The sequence below is a fragment of the Ceratotherium simum genome, chromosome 12 (assembly GCF_057802395.1).
Source record: "Ceratotherium simum simum isolate JZ-2026a chromosome 12, ASM5780239v1, whole genome shotgun sequence".
Classification (NCBI taxonomy): domain Eukaryota; kingdom Metazoa; phylum Chordata; class Mammalia; order Perissodactyla; family Rhinocerotidae; genus Ceratotherium; species Ceratotherium simum.
This window is the reverse complement of record NC_141911.1, coordinates 26,847,089-26,863,501: the sequence shown is the minus strand read 5'-3', so window position 1 is coordinate 26,863,501 and position 16,413 is coordinate 26,847,089. Positions and strand designations below refer to the sequence as shown.

Genomic DNA, 16,413 nt, shown 5'->3' with positions numbered 1-16,413 from the left:
ATGTATTTATTTATTTGTTTCTTTTAATTGAGGTGTAATTTATATTCAGTATAGTTCACCTATTTTAAGCGTACAGTTTGATGAATTTTGACAAATGTACACATATGTATAACCACCACAATCAAGATAAAGACAATTTTCATTACCCAAAAAGTGCCCTTTACGGTAAGTCTCTCCCTCTGCTCCTAGCACCTGGTAACCACTGGTGAGCTTTCAGTCATTATAGTTTTGCCTTTTCTAGAATTTTATATAAACGGAATAACACATTTTGTTTTCATTTGTGTTTGGCTTCTTTCATTCAGCGTAATGACTTTGAGATTTGTCTATGTTTTTGAGTGTATCAGTAGTTTTTTTTGGTTTTGGGTAGTATTTCATTCCATGGCTAATCCACAATTTGGGTTTTTTATTCTCTTGTTGATGGACATTTGAGTTATTTCCAGTTTGGGTCATGGTGAATAAAGCTGCTTGAACATTTACATACAAGGCTTTGTGAGTACTTTATTTTCCTTGGGTAAATTTGTAGACATGGGATTGCTGAGTGATATGGTAAGTGATAAGCTAACTTTACAAGAAATTACCAAAATGTTTTCCATAATGAGTATATCATTTAGCTGGTCTTCCAGTTGTTCCACATCCCTACCAACATTAGTATTATTAGCCTTTTAATTTCAGCCATTGTAGTGGATGTATAATGATATCTCACTGTGGTTTTCATTTGCATTTTCCTAATGACTAACGAAATTAAGCGTCTTTTTATGAGTGTATTTGCCATCTGTTTATGTTCTTTGTGGAAGTGTATTTTAAATCTTTTGCCCATTATTTTTTTACTAGTGTCTTCATCTTATTGTATTTTTAGAGTTCTTTTATTATTTTAGATATATATTCTTTATCATTAAGTAGTTTACAAATATTTTCTCCTAGTTTGTGGCTTGTCTTTTGAGCAGTATAGTACAATGCTCCTTGGTGTGACTTTTTGTATTTCTTCTGCTTGTCGTTTGCTAAGTATCTGGAATCGATGGATTTATAATTTTCATCAAAATTATAAAATGTTCAGTGATTCTTTCTTCAAATATTTTTTTTTCTGTCACCCCTCCATCTCTTTTCTCTCCTCTTGGATCTCCAATTACACGCTATACTGTTTGGTATTGTTTCATAACTATCTGATGATATATTTTTTCTTTACCTTTTTATCTGTGATTTTTATCATCTTATGTTTTTAAGTTTCTAAATCTTCTGCAGTGTTTAATCTGCTAAGAATCCTACCTAACATTGTTTATTTCAGATATATATACGTTTTTCTGTTCAATTAGGATCTTTTTAACCTTCCATGTGTTTTCTTCTTATGCTCATCTTCTTTCTTACACGCATGAGAATATTTGTAAGATTTATAATAGCTGTTTTAAGTCCTTCTCTGGTAATTCCATCGTCTCTGTCATTTCTGGATCTGTTTCTACTTCAGGTTATGGGTCATGTTTCCTGCTTTTTTGTGCTTGGTAATTTTGACTGGTTGATCAATCTTATAAATTTTACAATGTTGAATATTAGATTTCCTCATATTCATTTAAGAGTTTGGACTTTGACTGACATAGCACATGGGGGGTGAAAGACGTTAAGGTGGCTCTGTGACCCTTGCCTCCTAGTGTCCAAGCTCTTGTATAATTCCCTCCGCTTGAGTGCTTCTAATAACTAAAATGTGGTGAAGATAATGGGATGTCACTCTCCTCGTTAGGATACACTCTATATGGCAAAAGTGTTGGGATGTAACTCCTGTTATGTTATGTGAGACTCCTTCTTATCAGACTGGAGCTGGAAGCTTTCCTTGAAGGCTTGATGAAGAAATGGCCATGATGTTGGCCTCTGTGGCAGGGAACTGTGAGTGGCAGCTAGGACCTGAGGGTGGCTTCCCGTTGACAGCAAATGAAAAGTCAGGGCTTTCAGTCCTACAACCACAAGGAAGTGGATTATGCAAACAAGCTGAGTGATCTTTGAAGCAGATTCTTCCCCAGGTGAGCCTTGAGATGATACAGCAGCCTGGCTGACATCTTGATTGCAAGATGATTTAAGCTGATAAATTTGTGACAATCTTATCACAGTGACAGAAAATGAATGCAAATGAATGAAAGTAACAGTTAAGTTACTTTTGTATCACTTTGATCCTGGCTTGCTTTTAAGCTTTTATGGTGAGTCCAGAACAGCCTTTACTCTGGGTACAATTTATCGTCTATCAAGATGTGAACATTCTGAGTGTATTGAGTGCACCATGTATTAAAATGTCTCTTCATTTTCCCCGGTGGGAACACAAACTATCCCCGGACTATGCAAGTTCTAGGAATTGTGTGGCCTACTGCTTTCCCCTAGTTATCTCTTCAGTTTCATGGAGTTTCACTCCATACCGGCCCAGAACAGTATTCTGCCAAAACTTGAGAGGACCCCTCAGAGATCTCCAACTCTTTCCCTTGTACAGGTCCTTCTCTGTGGGGTACTCTGCCCTGCAAATTCTAGCATCTCCTGAGCTCTTTCATCTGTCTTTTCAGTTCAGCAAACTGCCAAGCTGCATCCTGGAAACTTCCTCAGGCAGGAAGCTGGGGCAATTCTCAGACTCACCTTGCTGGCATCCTTTCTCTGAGATCTCACAATCCTGTGCTGCCTGATGGCCAATGTCTGAAAAACAATTGTTTCATGTATTTTTCCTGTTTTTTGTTTGTTTTTGACAGGAGGGCAACTCCCAGAGCAGTTAATTCTTCATAGGCTGAAGCAGAAGTCCAGGCACGCTTTATTTTGTGATCTGTCACCCTCTGGAAGGTATGCATCATGAGGACTGAGAATTGCCTGGTTTGTTCACTGCTGGACCCCCGGTGTCTTGAATATTGCATGTGCATAGTCAATGCTCAGTTAGTGTTTTTTGAATGACTGAGTTTAGACATACTGTTCTTAGTGTCTGTGGAGTGTGTTTTTCCCTTTCTGATATTTTTTTACCAACCTTAAGAGCTTATGTGACTTTGGTTTCTCTCGCTATTTCGTTTGGGATATTTCACAGAGGCTTTTTGTTAACTCTTTCTTGCTTCTCTGAGTTGATTCCCAATGTATTTGTTTGTTCATTAATTTAACAATATACATTGAAAACCTAGTACACACCAGGTGGTCTTTTAGGCACTAATTAAGAAATCGTGCTCCTCAGTCTTTCCCTTTTCTCTGTCATTAGCCTAATCTATTTCTAATCCTTTTTCCCCCTATTTTTCCCTCTTTCTTAAGTCTTAGAGCAGCAGCTGAAATTCTTCAAGCATAGTGGTCACTAGTGTTTTTTCCTGGTTTTAAGAATAGATGAGTGAGTCTGAAGTACTGGTACCCTATTGTGTCATTAACTAGCAGTAATGGAGCAATACTTGACTTTGGGAGGCACGACCAACTTGGCAGAGCAAAGGCTATAGGGAAGGAATAGTTGACACCTCTTCTCCTTTCCACACTCGCAGGGTACACTATCAGTGTGCCAAAGGGAAAATAAACATTATTTCTCTAAAAATAAAATCTATTTGAAAATAGTGAATGAAATGATAATAATTAGTTTCCTTTGAAATGTTCTAATTTAAAATATTTTGACTCTAAAGTATGCTTTTTCCATTAAAGCATTGCTCTACATATGTTATATACAATTTTCTGCAAGAGATATTTGATGGCTAAATGTATTATATAGTCTCTAAATGTTCCTGTTTGGCAAGTGTAGTAGAAGCCTACATTTTAGGATCTTAAAAAATGAGGAAAAATTAAGTTCCTGAAAAGATAATCACAAAATGATATAGTTCAGTTTTACTCTCAATAAAATAAAACAATGTATCCATTCTTTGATAATTCTGTGGCTACAATAAATCTTAGTTTGCTAAAAATATTTTCATTAATGCTTTCAGAGAGTAAAGATATTGAAAATTTATTTTCATAATTTTACTTTTTTTTTAGACAACTGTTTTTTTTCAAGCAACCAGATTATTAGTGCCGTGAGGGCAGAAATCATATCTTTTTGTTTATCAATATAATTCCAGAACTTACTAGGAATTCTAGGTGCTCAATAATGTTTTGCTATATGAATGAACTCTATGGATTATTAGCTAACATTATTATTGATGTTGAAATAAGAATATATCAGTGATCATCTAGATTTTGCAAATTTACTATATGAAAAAGTCTTTCATCAAATGGTTAAATTGTGTAGGCACATACAAGTTGAAAGGTAACTCTAATTTAAAAGGAGAACACAACATTTACTCATTTAGAAATCTAACTGACCTGATGGAAAAAAATGATTTTCATTGGTTTAAACCACAGAGAAACCTATTAGAACCTGAAACATATAATAAATAAAAGAAAAATAAATAATTGAAGTGTAAGTGATTAGCAGAAAAAATATTAAAATGTACAGTACAGTTCTTTGGGAAAGCTAAAAACAAGAGTCGCCAGTGTGAAATGCAGATCAAAATTATTTTACCTTCTTTCTCTTGATCAGGCACATAGAGAAGTTTATGAATGTGGGAAGCTCTGGATAAATTACGGAGGGAGTACACGAGGAGAGTTTTCAGGTTTAGACTCCTTCTCCTAACAGGTCTTTTTTGGGAGAAGAGTTGAGGGATGAAGTGTTTTTTCTTATTTGGCTCTTGGAGTCTTGCCTTTCTCATGAAATTTCATGACCTATCAGAACAAACATTTGCATCTGAGACCAAAAGCAAGCCCTTCTCTCTCCTCTTTCCAGCATGCTGTGCTCTGGCTTGCTAAAGACCCTGGTGGGGGCACAGTTCTATTAGAGTCACTTTATGATGTGCATCTGGCTTCTGTTTGGATGTAGGTTACCATGGCTGACCTAAGAAATCATGAAAATGTTATGGTGTAGTCGACGCATGCGTATAGCTAATTATGCTTTCAGGTTTTTGAGATGTTCAAATCCTCAAAACCTTTGTTTTATTTCTCCTTGGTTAACTTTCTGAAGCATTTTGAATGTTTTGTTGTTGTTGTTACCTCCTTTTGATAGAATTTACCTGTAGATTTTGGCTACTGAGTTTGGCTACGTGAGCCACGATGTTGTCCTCCCCGGCCACCTTGTCTACAGGTTTGCTTATAGATATAATGATACAATGCACTTGCTTCCTACCGTTAAGGGAAATAAGAAAAGGACAGGATTTTGTTTTTGTTTTTGCTTTGAGTTAGATTAAACTCAAAACTCGCTATCCTATAGTACTACGAAAGACAAAATTTGGAAGAAACAATATTAGGCCAAAATTAGGATTCTAATTAAATATACAGCAATGTTTCCAATCTTTTGTTTCTAAACTCTTACATCATGAGTTTTGCTCCTCCTTGGATAGCTTTCAAAAGTGAAAAATACTTTTGCATTAAATGTGTAAAGGTTTATGATGAATCAAGTGGTTTGTGGAGCAGCCTCTCACCTGTGTGTAAGTTTAAAGAACAAAAATGAAAGCAAATTATGTTTGCTACAGATTCAAATTTTATCAAAGGAACAACAAACCACATTTATTCATGCAGACACTAACACTCTCTTTTGAAGGAAATCAAATCCTGCAGTTTATTTATTGGTAAGCCTGGTTTGCTATGGTTTTGGAAATCAGCCATAAAATGTTATAAGTTATAAAAGAGTAAGGGCCTCCAAGAAGCCAGTAGAGACTTTTGTTTTGAGGAGGAAAAGAAAAATAATAACTGAATGAAAAATAATTTCATATCTTTCAGATGAGATTTTGGGTAGTAAAAACAAAATTATTTTATATAATATTAATACTATTTTTGTATGAAGAAGTGAACAAAACAAGTCTGTATATTGTCTTCAATGGAAAGAGTACAAGATTATAGCAGTAATATAATGAGAATATTATTAATATCTGACTTATGGAATTGGTCTTTTCTACTTTTACATTTGCTTGCTCCTTCAGCTTTTTATGCTGTGAAAAAACTTGGACAAGGGACCACGTCTTATATTTTCTGCTTTTATCATAGAGTTGTATAATCGGAGGTCTAGTGGTTAAGATTCAGCCCTCTCACTGCCACGGCCCAGGTTTGTTTCCCCGTCAGGGAACCACACTACCCGCCTGTCAGTTGTTATACTGTAGCAACTGTGTGTTGCTGTGATGCTGAAAGCTATGCCACCACTATTTCAACTATCAGCAGGGTCATTCACGGTGGACGGGTTTCAAAGGAGCTTCTAGACTAAGACAGACTAGGAAGAAGGACCTGGCAACCCACTTCCAAAAAAACTGGCCATGAAAACCCTACGAATAGCAGACAGAGAATTGTCTGATATAGCACTGGAAGGTGAGAGTATGGTGCAAAAAGATTGGGCAGGATTCCGCTCTGCTGTACATAGGGTCACTAGGAGTCAGAATCAACTTGCTGGCACTAACAACAACAACAACAACAGATAATTAGTGTCTTCATAATTTAAGTAGTGGATACATGAGTAATCTTGTGATTAGTTGTATAAAATTTTGTATGCATATAATTAATTTTATATCTGAAACATTTGAAATTATTTTCTTTTTGGTGCATGAGATTTTCAAGGATTAAACTTCCAAAGCTCCTAAAACCCTTTTAAAAAATAGTTTGCTCTAAGGAACAGGGTGAAAGGCAATAATAGAGATCTGTGAAAGGGCTATCATATTGCAGAGGAGAGGGTGCTATCTAACTTGTTCGTCAGGGTGAACCACTATACTGACCAGCTCATCCTGGTTTGCCTGGGACTTTGCTGGTTTTAGCATTGAAAGACTTGAATCCTGGGAGTCCCTCCGTCCACGTAATTAATGTATAAAATTTTGTGTGTCAGACTGTATCTAATCTATGTCTATAACTGTAAATAAATCTGTATCTGTATTCACATACTAGATACGTGATATATGTATACATAAATATATGTATATGTAGTGATTCAGGCAGAGATGGGAAAACTTCCCATGTCCTCATTTGTGCTTCAAAGCTTGGCATTATCCACCTTTCTAATTGAGCCATTTGTGTTTGATGCTCATTTTTTTAGGAAATCATATAAACACACACTTGGTTAGTCTTTAATTTTTCCCTTCTTATCTATCTGCCTATCATCTATCTATCTATCTATCTATCTATCTATCTATCTATCTATCTATCTATCCATCTATCCATCTATCCATCCATCCATCCATCCATCCATCCATCTATCCATCATCTGTTTTATTTCATTATTAAAAAAATCACAAACTACAGGACACATTCATGGCATACATGTGTGGAAGAACTAGCATTTCCTCCATGCTAGATTCACTTTCCTTTTGAAACTGATATTCTTACATTACTTATAACTTGAATTTTTATGTACATGTAAATTTTTAATGTCAAGTTTCAAACCATGAAAACCATTGAAATACTAACTGAAGAAATTGCTCCAGATATCACTTCAACTACAGTGTGTACATGAACAACAAAAATGGACATATCTCATATATGGGAGATATTTCTTTCCAAAGATTCCATGACTAAGACTTATTAAAGCATGTGCAACTTCAGTTTATGATCAATGTCTTATACAACGTTAACCTCCTCAGGCCTCACCTTTCTACGGCTACTAATTATTTCATATTACCATTTATACCCACATTTCACTTGCTTGTAGACTCACCGAATAACTGTAGCATCTTAGTTTTCTAATCAAAATCCCCCAGTCCTGTACCAAGAGTTTCTGGAGCCTCTCACATGTGTTCCTAGCCTTTTTCATCTGAGGCGACTTAGTAGAGAACCACGTAGGATGCAGCTTGCTATTTCTGCTGCTGCCCTCTTTGAAAACAATGCTTCTTTCTGCTGATTTCTTTAGTACGTACTTATGGGGCTGTATTTTGCTATAAAATGCTATATCTTATTCATTACTTTATCCCAGTGCCTGGGATAACGTCTGGCACATAATAACTCTTTAGTAACCATATGTAGGTTGTATGAATGGATGAATGAATTCCTTTATTCACATATATTTATTGAGTGTCTAATATGCACCAACACAGCGCTAGTAACTGAGGATACAATGACAGACATGAGAGACATTGGTCCTTCCCACGTGGAGGGCAGTTACAGTTCACTGGAATATACAGATCAGTGAACAGGCAATTGTAAGTGCAGTGCGGGGTACCAAGTGCCATGAGAGGGGAGTGCCGGGTGCTAGACAGGCCAAGGAGGGACACCCAGTTACTCCACTTAGGATCTACCCAAGCTACATTGATCTGTAGATAGCTGGTTGTTCTGGTTAGATGTGTTTTGTTGGGGGTGGGCAGAGAAGTTCTTTACTTCTCTGGGCCCAGGAATGCTTCTTCCTAGCACAATTCTCTCTTTCAAAGAAAATTGAGCATCTCCACAAATTCTAGGTCATTTCTGGGTTTGAAGTCTTTAAAAAAACATACATATTTTTAAAGCATAAAATTGGTTCTTTAATGCATTTCAGTTTCTAATTTACCACAAGAAAATTTCAGAGGAGAATCTAAATTTATCTCTCTTTTTCTTTAAAAATGTAATGTACAAAGCATAATGTCTGAAAATTATGATGAAAACCTAAGACTAATTCACTTTTTTTTTTTTTTGGTAGAGCATGCAAGGAGAAAGAGTATCTTATAACTCTTTTTAAGACATACATTTCAATGTGTTTTTTTTGTTTGTTTAATCATCACTGGCAGGTGTGCATGATGATGCTGGTTGGGTTTCTTTTACTTCTGGCAAAGCATTTAGTATACATTTCTATTTTTATGATGTAAATTTCAATGGGACCAATGTTCTCTTTGGAACTCATTTAATATCACATAGTGGTAGGCCAGGATAAGAAATTCTTTTAAATAAACTTTTTGTTTCTGCTCTGTATCATTCATATGCTAATATTCCGTCAAGTTTCAGCACGTATCCTAGAGCTTTAGAAAGTATTTTGTCTTCAGATGCTTCATTCATGTTCATCAAAACACAGTCAAACAAGAAAAACCTGGCTCACTTTCTAGTGATTTTCTGACTGATAACATATTGTAGCATTTTTGCAAATATAGTATAGTTACTTAAAAATGTTTTATTAATTCTCTCTTTGAGTGTGTATTGAAACACATCAGTTATAGTTGATTTAAATGAAGAGAAATGTATAGCATCTAAACGTTAAATAAAATTCCCCCAGGTTTTGGTACTAAGTTTGTCAGAGAAAAATAGACTCACCATTTTAACTACTATTAAAAATAGTGATACTAGGGGCCGGCCTGGTGGCATAGTGGTTAAGTTTGCATGTTTTGCTTTGGTGGCCCGGGGTTCATGGGTTCCCATCCCAGATACAGACCTAGACACTGCTCATCAAGCCATGCTGTGGCAGTGATGTCCCACATGCAAAACAGAGGAAGATGGGCACAGATGTTAGCTCAGGGCCAATTTTCTTCACAAGAAAAAAAACAGTAGTACTAGATTTACTGTGTGTATTATGAATAGAGTTTTTTTATTAACAGTAATTTAATCTAGATTGTGTCATTTTTATGGATTCTGTATATTTTTCAATATATTTTTTTCCTAATGTAAATACTCTAGTTATCGAGCATGTTATCCTCTTTGGATAAAAGGAAATGACGTGTATGAAATCTATTCCTCTTCTTCAACAAGAATGTTATACTGATGATTCCTAACATCATTTATGTCACGTCACATGTAGAAAATGGTGGTATTTATATAGAACACTAGGGTCAATAACAAGGCTGCTGATGGCCTTGAGGTGACCACTTGGGGGCTTGGATAGCCCTGGGCCTTGCCCAGTTGTCCAGGGCTGAGAAGATCAACGTCTCAGCACGTCTGTGCACAGCACACAACAGATATCTTGGGAAGCTCTATATGCATGTGTGAAGGGCAGCCCAGCAAAATCGTGTAGACATTACTATAAATGCAAACCTTGGCTTTTTTTCTCTTCCTTCTTTTCCCCCTTTTTCTCTTCCCTGCCTTCTTCCCTCCTCTTTCCTCTCATCCTATAATATAATATTCATGAGAATGTTTTTCTGAATATGACTAATAAACATTTATTCCAAATGTTTGGATAATAAAAAATATAAAAAACAACATAAAATTACTCATAATTTCCATACCCCAAAATAACTGGTTAAACCGTATGTGTGTAAATTGTGATTATATGTGGTACACAGTTTCGTAGCTGCTTTTTGTTTAACCTGGTGTTCTGTATACATTTCCCTATGTAATTAAACACGATTTTTAATTGTTGAAAGATAGTCCATTAAAAGAATGTTCAATAGTTAATTTTATAGTTTATTTTGTTAGGTAATTCTCCTTTTTTCCTAGTATTATATTTAATGTATTGATACATATTCTTAAACATAATTAAGATAAATTTCTAGAAGTGGAATTAAAAGGTCTATTTTAGTTGTAGCAGCTGCTATAACAATTAAATGCCAAGGTATTAGTGCTTAGCTGGATATGCTTTTTGTTCATATAAGGGTCAATCAGAGTGAGGCATGGTTTTGGGGGAGGTGGTGCAGAAGGAAGACCTTTACTCAGAGTCCCAGGACAATGGTGGTAGGCTCTGCCTTGGTCAACACATGGCTTTGGTGGTCACCCTGGGAGATGATATCCAACCAACACATTGGGGAAGAGAAGCAGAATGGGGTAATGCCTGGAAAGTTTATACGGGTCAAGCCTGGAGGTGGCCTCAGTTCTACTCATACTCCATTGGTAGAACTTGGTCATAGTTGGACCACACCAAATCACTAGAGAGGTTGGGGAAGGCAGTCTAGCTGTGTGCTCTGCCACCTTATCTTCATTTCAAGATCACAATTCTAACCATATTTAAATGTCTTGCCAATTATCCTAAGAAGTATTTTACCAATTTATATGCAAACCAACAGTGTAAAAAAACACTTGATTTACCTCAACAATAATAGACATGTTTTTAAAAAATTTTCTGATCTCAAAGTAAAAAATGAAAAACTTTTCACTGTTGCTTTAAAAAGCAATTCTTTGATTACTAGTGAAGTTGAACATTTTAATACGTGATGGACCATTTTTTCTTTCTTTCTGATTTATGAATTTATGAAGTTAACCATGTTTTTCTGCTCAGGTGCATGTCTTTTTCTTAGCGATTTTTTAAAGCTCTAATAGAGTTAGGAAGAAAGCACTTTTTGGTGTTGATTTTTTTTAACCACTTTGGATTTGTCTTTTAACTTCGTGATATATTTTTCACAGAAACGCCTTTAATCTTTATGGGATCAAAACTAACAATTCTTTTCTTTATATGTGTCCAGGTTTTGGGCATGTTTTACCCTTTTTTCTTTTTTTTTTTTGGTCCTCTCCTTAGTCTTTTAATTTCCTCTTACATCTCCGTCTATTCTGGCTTCCTCCATTCTGATCATTCCCCCTTGCCTGCCTCTCATGGTTGGCCTTCTTGCCTTGGTTTATGTATTCTTTTTCTCACTCTACCCTTGTCTCTATCAAAATTGATTGTTTCAGAGAATCATTCTGCAGAAAGAAGCTCTTAATTACATCTCTTATTATTAATACACTTATTAAAATACTTAACATATACCAGGCACTCTTGAGTGATTCAAACACAGTAGTTCATTTCATCTTAACATCATTTGGGTTCAAGAAGTTAGATCAGTTGCCCAAGGTCACACAAGAAGTGAGTAGCAAGGAATGGATTTGCATTGCTGGAACTTGAAATATTAGAATCAGACTTCTGGGAGATAAATTTGGTGAGGGCCTTTCCAATGCCACTGAAATTACAATGCTCAGGTTTAACTCTCAAATTTGGTGATGCCCATGGCACAAACACTAAAGGCACTCTTGAGTCCTAAAGTTTGAGTTTCCACTCAAAATCTCTGAAAATCTCTTTTCTGGATGGTTCAGCCATAAGGTATCCATTTCTTTCTATTCATCCTTGATACTATGTAGCAGAATCAACTTTTATTCAAATAGAATACTCTGTACTTCTCATCAAGTAAAATACCCTGCTTTTGAAACTTTTTTTGTTTTAGGTTACATCAGGAATTATTGGCACTGATTAATATATATTGGGGTTGACTAAACATCCTCTCAGCCCTGATGTCCCACAGCCCTACAGTAGGGTTAACCATCTTCTATCTGTGGTTTTAACTACTTCTTTGTTTCGAAGATGGTACAAGACTTGTATTATCCCCTATTTGATTCAAATTTCGCTCGAATCCCCTAATTTGTTCAAGTCTTGTAGACCAAAAAGCTGTTGTAAACATGTGAATCTCATCACTACGTTCTTTTCCTCCACAAAACAATACACTCCGAAAAAGTGGGATAATAAATCTCAGTATGGAGGCTATATGCATGACATGTGGATTTGGGTATTTACGTTTCAAAATCAGAGTAATTCTGGCCTTTCTACTCACTTCATTTTTGCGCTCTATAGCATCACTCACATGGTTAACCATAAGAATGGTAATCCTCCCTCCAAATAGATAGACACACTCCTCATTAATTCTATTATGTGTGTATTTTTCTGAGGGGGGATAACAATATTCATGTTTGATCTCATGTTATATATATATAATTGTGAGAAGAAAACCTGAACAAGGCAACTGTCCCTCTCCGTGGCTGCAGCATCTATTAGTAGATAGCTTTTAAACAGAAACATCCATAGTAATTGAATTATCATGTTCTGTTTTACAATGGGTAGTAGCTCTGACAGAGCCATGAAAGATCATCTAGAATCACTTGTGACTATAAAATAATAACATAATTTGTGACAATTGGCCTCCAGAATTTTCTCATACTTTAGAACTAGATCCAGTAATTTCTTTGCCTATCGACAAAACCATTGGTACACAGTCACAAACAAAGAAAAATACTGCATTTAGAAGGCTTCAGAGCAAGAAATCCTCTACATTACTCTATGAATACTTTTTAGATCAAAGAAATCAGTATCAGGAGGTGTTTCTTTACATTTAATCTGAATTATAAGAGGCGACAATATATAAAACTCTCAGCAGAATTGTAGGCACTCTTGAGGTATCTTTAACTTATTTCATCTTTTTTTCTTGATATCTTCTCTAAATATAAGAAAATAAAACCTTGTAAAAGTATAAGATTTCACTCCCATGAACAATTCTAAAATTATATATTGAAAAAAACTGTTTCAATTAAGGAGCCAAGTGATATGTACAGAAATTTCAGATGAGGAGATATAAATATACTCCTTTTGTTGAATGTACTATTCTTACTAAAGGTTGAAATTCCCTAAGAAGCCATTATTCCTGCTGCAGAGACAAAATTAAACTCAATTCCCTAGCTATCAAACCTAGTTGCATTACCTTGAGTCAGAGGACCTTAATCCTCTTCTTTTATCGCTCTGGTCTACTTAAGTTTGCTAATAAAATTTCTTAAACACACATACATTTTTCTTGCCTGGGAAGTAGTGAAAATTATAAGTTAAATATTTGCAAATGATTATTATTTCATGAAAAAGATTGATCTTGGTCACTACGTCATATTAAAAATCTTTGTCTACCTGAACAAGTTTGAGTTTATCTTTTTGAAAACCTTTTTTTTAACAAACTATAAGCCACACAGATTTGCTTTACTTTTTAGGTTTACTTTTTAGGGTACATTGGTTAGAATGGCATGAGTGTAAGGTAGTTGGAATGGGATGGAAATGTTGAGATGTATACATTTTTCCATATAAATTACTCCATAAATCTGTAAGAAATGCTTGGGATGTGATTGTGAGTAATGTATTGTGCTTCAAGTGTGATACATTTGTTCCTGTGCATATGCATTTTACAAATTTCAGATTGAGTCTACTGGATTGTATTTGAAAATATGTCAACTTTGTAAAATAGGTTGCTGGATATACCCATATGATCTATTCGGATGTAGTTAGTGATATATTCCAGTCTTCCTTTTGGCGACCAAAGTGCTCATATTTTACCGTGGTAGTTTCCAACCACTGAACCATATGAAAGTTACTGGATCAAAAACCAGATTTTCAGTTTCTGGAGCTTTTATAATACACATGCAACTCTGAATGTGAATATTTCAAGTTTATAAAGTTTTGATAATATGGGAAATGGATTTTAATAACCTATTCTAGGCAGCATTATATATTCCAGAAGTCCTGTGAATGTGCTTCAATTCAATGCCCCAAATCTCAGGAAGGCAGTATGTCTTTATATATTCTTATAGCCATGACGTGGCCCATTTTTACATTGTTGAAAGTTGTTAAGAATGTGATTGTGGCAAATCTCCTTAGAAAAGTGAAGAATATTTGTGCAGAACTTTCTTCAAATTCTTATTCAAAAAGTTTTGCCTGCAAAACTACACTTTATACTAAGCTGGGTTTTGGAATGGGATGGGGATGAAATCTTTAAATTAAAATCATGATTAACCTCTTTATAACTTTTCTGAACTTTATCAATTCTTGTGAATTAAATAAAACAACCCTGCAGACCTTTTTTATGTTTGCTGAAAATTTTATTTGAGAAATAAGTACAAATATGTGCACCCCATGGTATGTAATAAACATAAATTAGATTGATTTGGAATTTTAATAATGGGTTATTCAACTTTTCACAAAACACAAACCAATAATCATTCTGTATATGATAAATTAAAAAAAATATAAGCAATGGAATGACAGTCTTCTAATTTCATGGTTAAACAGTGGCAGCTGCATAAAGTGACGCTTGGAGGGTTACATATGCTGGCTCTGTGGGAAACTAACTTCTTCACTTTGTAACAAATTAGCAAACAGGTTTTATCTATAGATGAATGTGAGAAACCAAATGGTTCCATCTTCTATAATGCATAGATTTAAATTTAGGAAACATACTAAATATAGAACTTATCGGGGCCGGCCCCGTGGCTTAGCGGTTAAGTGCGTGCACTCTGCTACTGGCGGCCCGGGTTCGGATCCCGGGCCCGCACCGACACACCGCTTCTCCAGCCATGCTGAGGTGGTGTCCCACATACAGCAACTAGAAGAATGTGCAACCATGACATACAACTATCTACTGGGGCTTTGGGGGAAAAAAAAAGGAGGAGGATTGGCAATAGATGTTAGCTCAGGGCCAGTCTTCCTCAGCAAAAAGAGGAGGATTGGCACGGATGTTAGCTCAGGGCTGATCTTCCTCACAAAAAAAAAAAAAGAGAGAATTTATCATGCTCAAGAGATTTTAGGTAAATTGTAATCAAACTATATGAGAAAAGTGCAATCAGGTAGCCAATAGATGAAGTTTGATTGGCTTTATTTGTTTGTTTGATATTTGTTCAATGAGAGTTTAAGTTTGAATTCCTTTGAATCAGAGTTTGGGCTCTGGACTGAAATGTGCCTTGGGTTTTTTAAGAGCGGCAGAACCTTTGGGCAAGTTACATAACCTTTACTAAGTTTTAGTTTCTTCATCTTATAATATGGGAATTCTATAACAACACCTACCTCAAAGGATTGTGTGTTGTTTGGGGCAACATTTCTATTTTCTTTCTTTTACTATTTACTCTCCTTTGGGATGTCATTAATTATCACAGATTTTAATCTTGTCCTTAAGATAATGACGATGTCTCCAACACAGGCCTCTCCTTTGTGCTTTAGACTGCACACCTAACTTTTCAGCTTATTCATCTCCACTTGAATTTCTCACAGGTATCTAAAATTTACCTTACCTCAAATAATTCTTTGTTTTCCACCCAAAGAAATTATCTTTGATTCTTCCCTCCCCTCACACCCCATCATAGAAACATTAATAGTCCTGATTCTATTTCCAAAATACAACCTTATTCTATCCTTCCTCCTCTAATGCCACCTTTTTAGTCAAACCACAGTCATCTTCTGCGTAGATTGCTACCAGCATCTACATCTAGGCTTTTTCCATTCTTGTATCCTCTTATCCAGTCTCCACATTGTTGCAGCCGTGATATCCTTAGCACCTAAATTGAATCACGTCATTTTTCTGCTTTGCATTTTATAGAGGCTTCCCACTGAATTTTATATAAAATACGTATTTCTTACCATGGCTCACAAGGCTCTTCATGATTGCTTGGTGTATATTTTGCCAAATTTATGTTGTGCTACACTCCTTCAAGCTTGCCACACACCAGCCAAACTGTCTTTCTTTCAGTTTTGTGATCACTCCAAGCTCTTTCTGGCTTTGGCCAGTTGGCAAAAGATGTGCCCTTTGCATGGTTTGCTTTCCCCCCATCCCTTGCCTTACACTTTACACCAGTGTTTTATGTGATTTTCTCACTTTAGGCTTCAGTTTAAAGATGTCTTTCTCGGAGGTCTTCCCTGACTGTCCCAACTAAAGAAGATCCTTGTGTGTGGGTCTCCTACTCTCTTATGTGTTTCTATAATAATACATATAATTGAAATTATTTTTTATTTATCAGTTTGCTTTCTTTTTGTTTGTATTCTCCATGAGAAGTTAA

At 35.6% G+C, this 16,413-nt stretch overlaps 1 protein-coding gene across 7 annotated transcripts in view; it reads left to right on the top strand.

Annotated features, from left to right (window-relative positions):
- The window catches only part of LOC147915802 (uncharacterized), a 298,801-nt gene that overhangs the window by 130,305 nt on the left and 152,083 nt on the right, over positions 1-16,413 (top strand). For 6 of the 7 annotated variants that reach the window (XR_015553791.1, XR_015553790.1, XR_015553794.1 and 3 more), the window contains one exon: positions 2,715-2,802. Coding sequence is in view for 1 of the 7 variants with exons in the window: in XM_087437473.1 (XP_087293599.1) it covers positions 2,715-2,748 (34 nt within the window). In the remaining 6 variants the exon portion in view is untranslated. Of the gene's footprint in view, positions 1-2,714; positions 3,882-16,413 lie in introns of those variants that run through there. The other variant, XM_087437473.1, reaches the window with a different exon arrangement.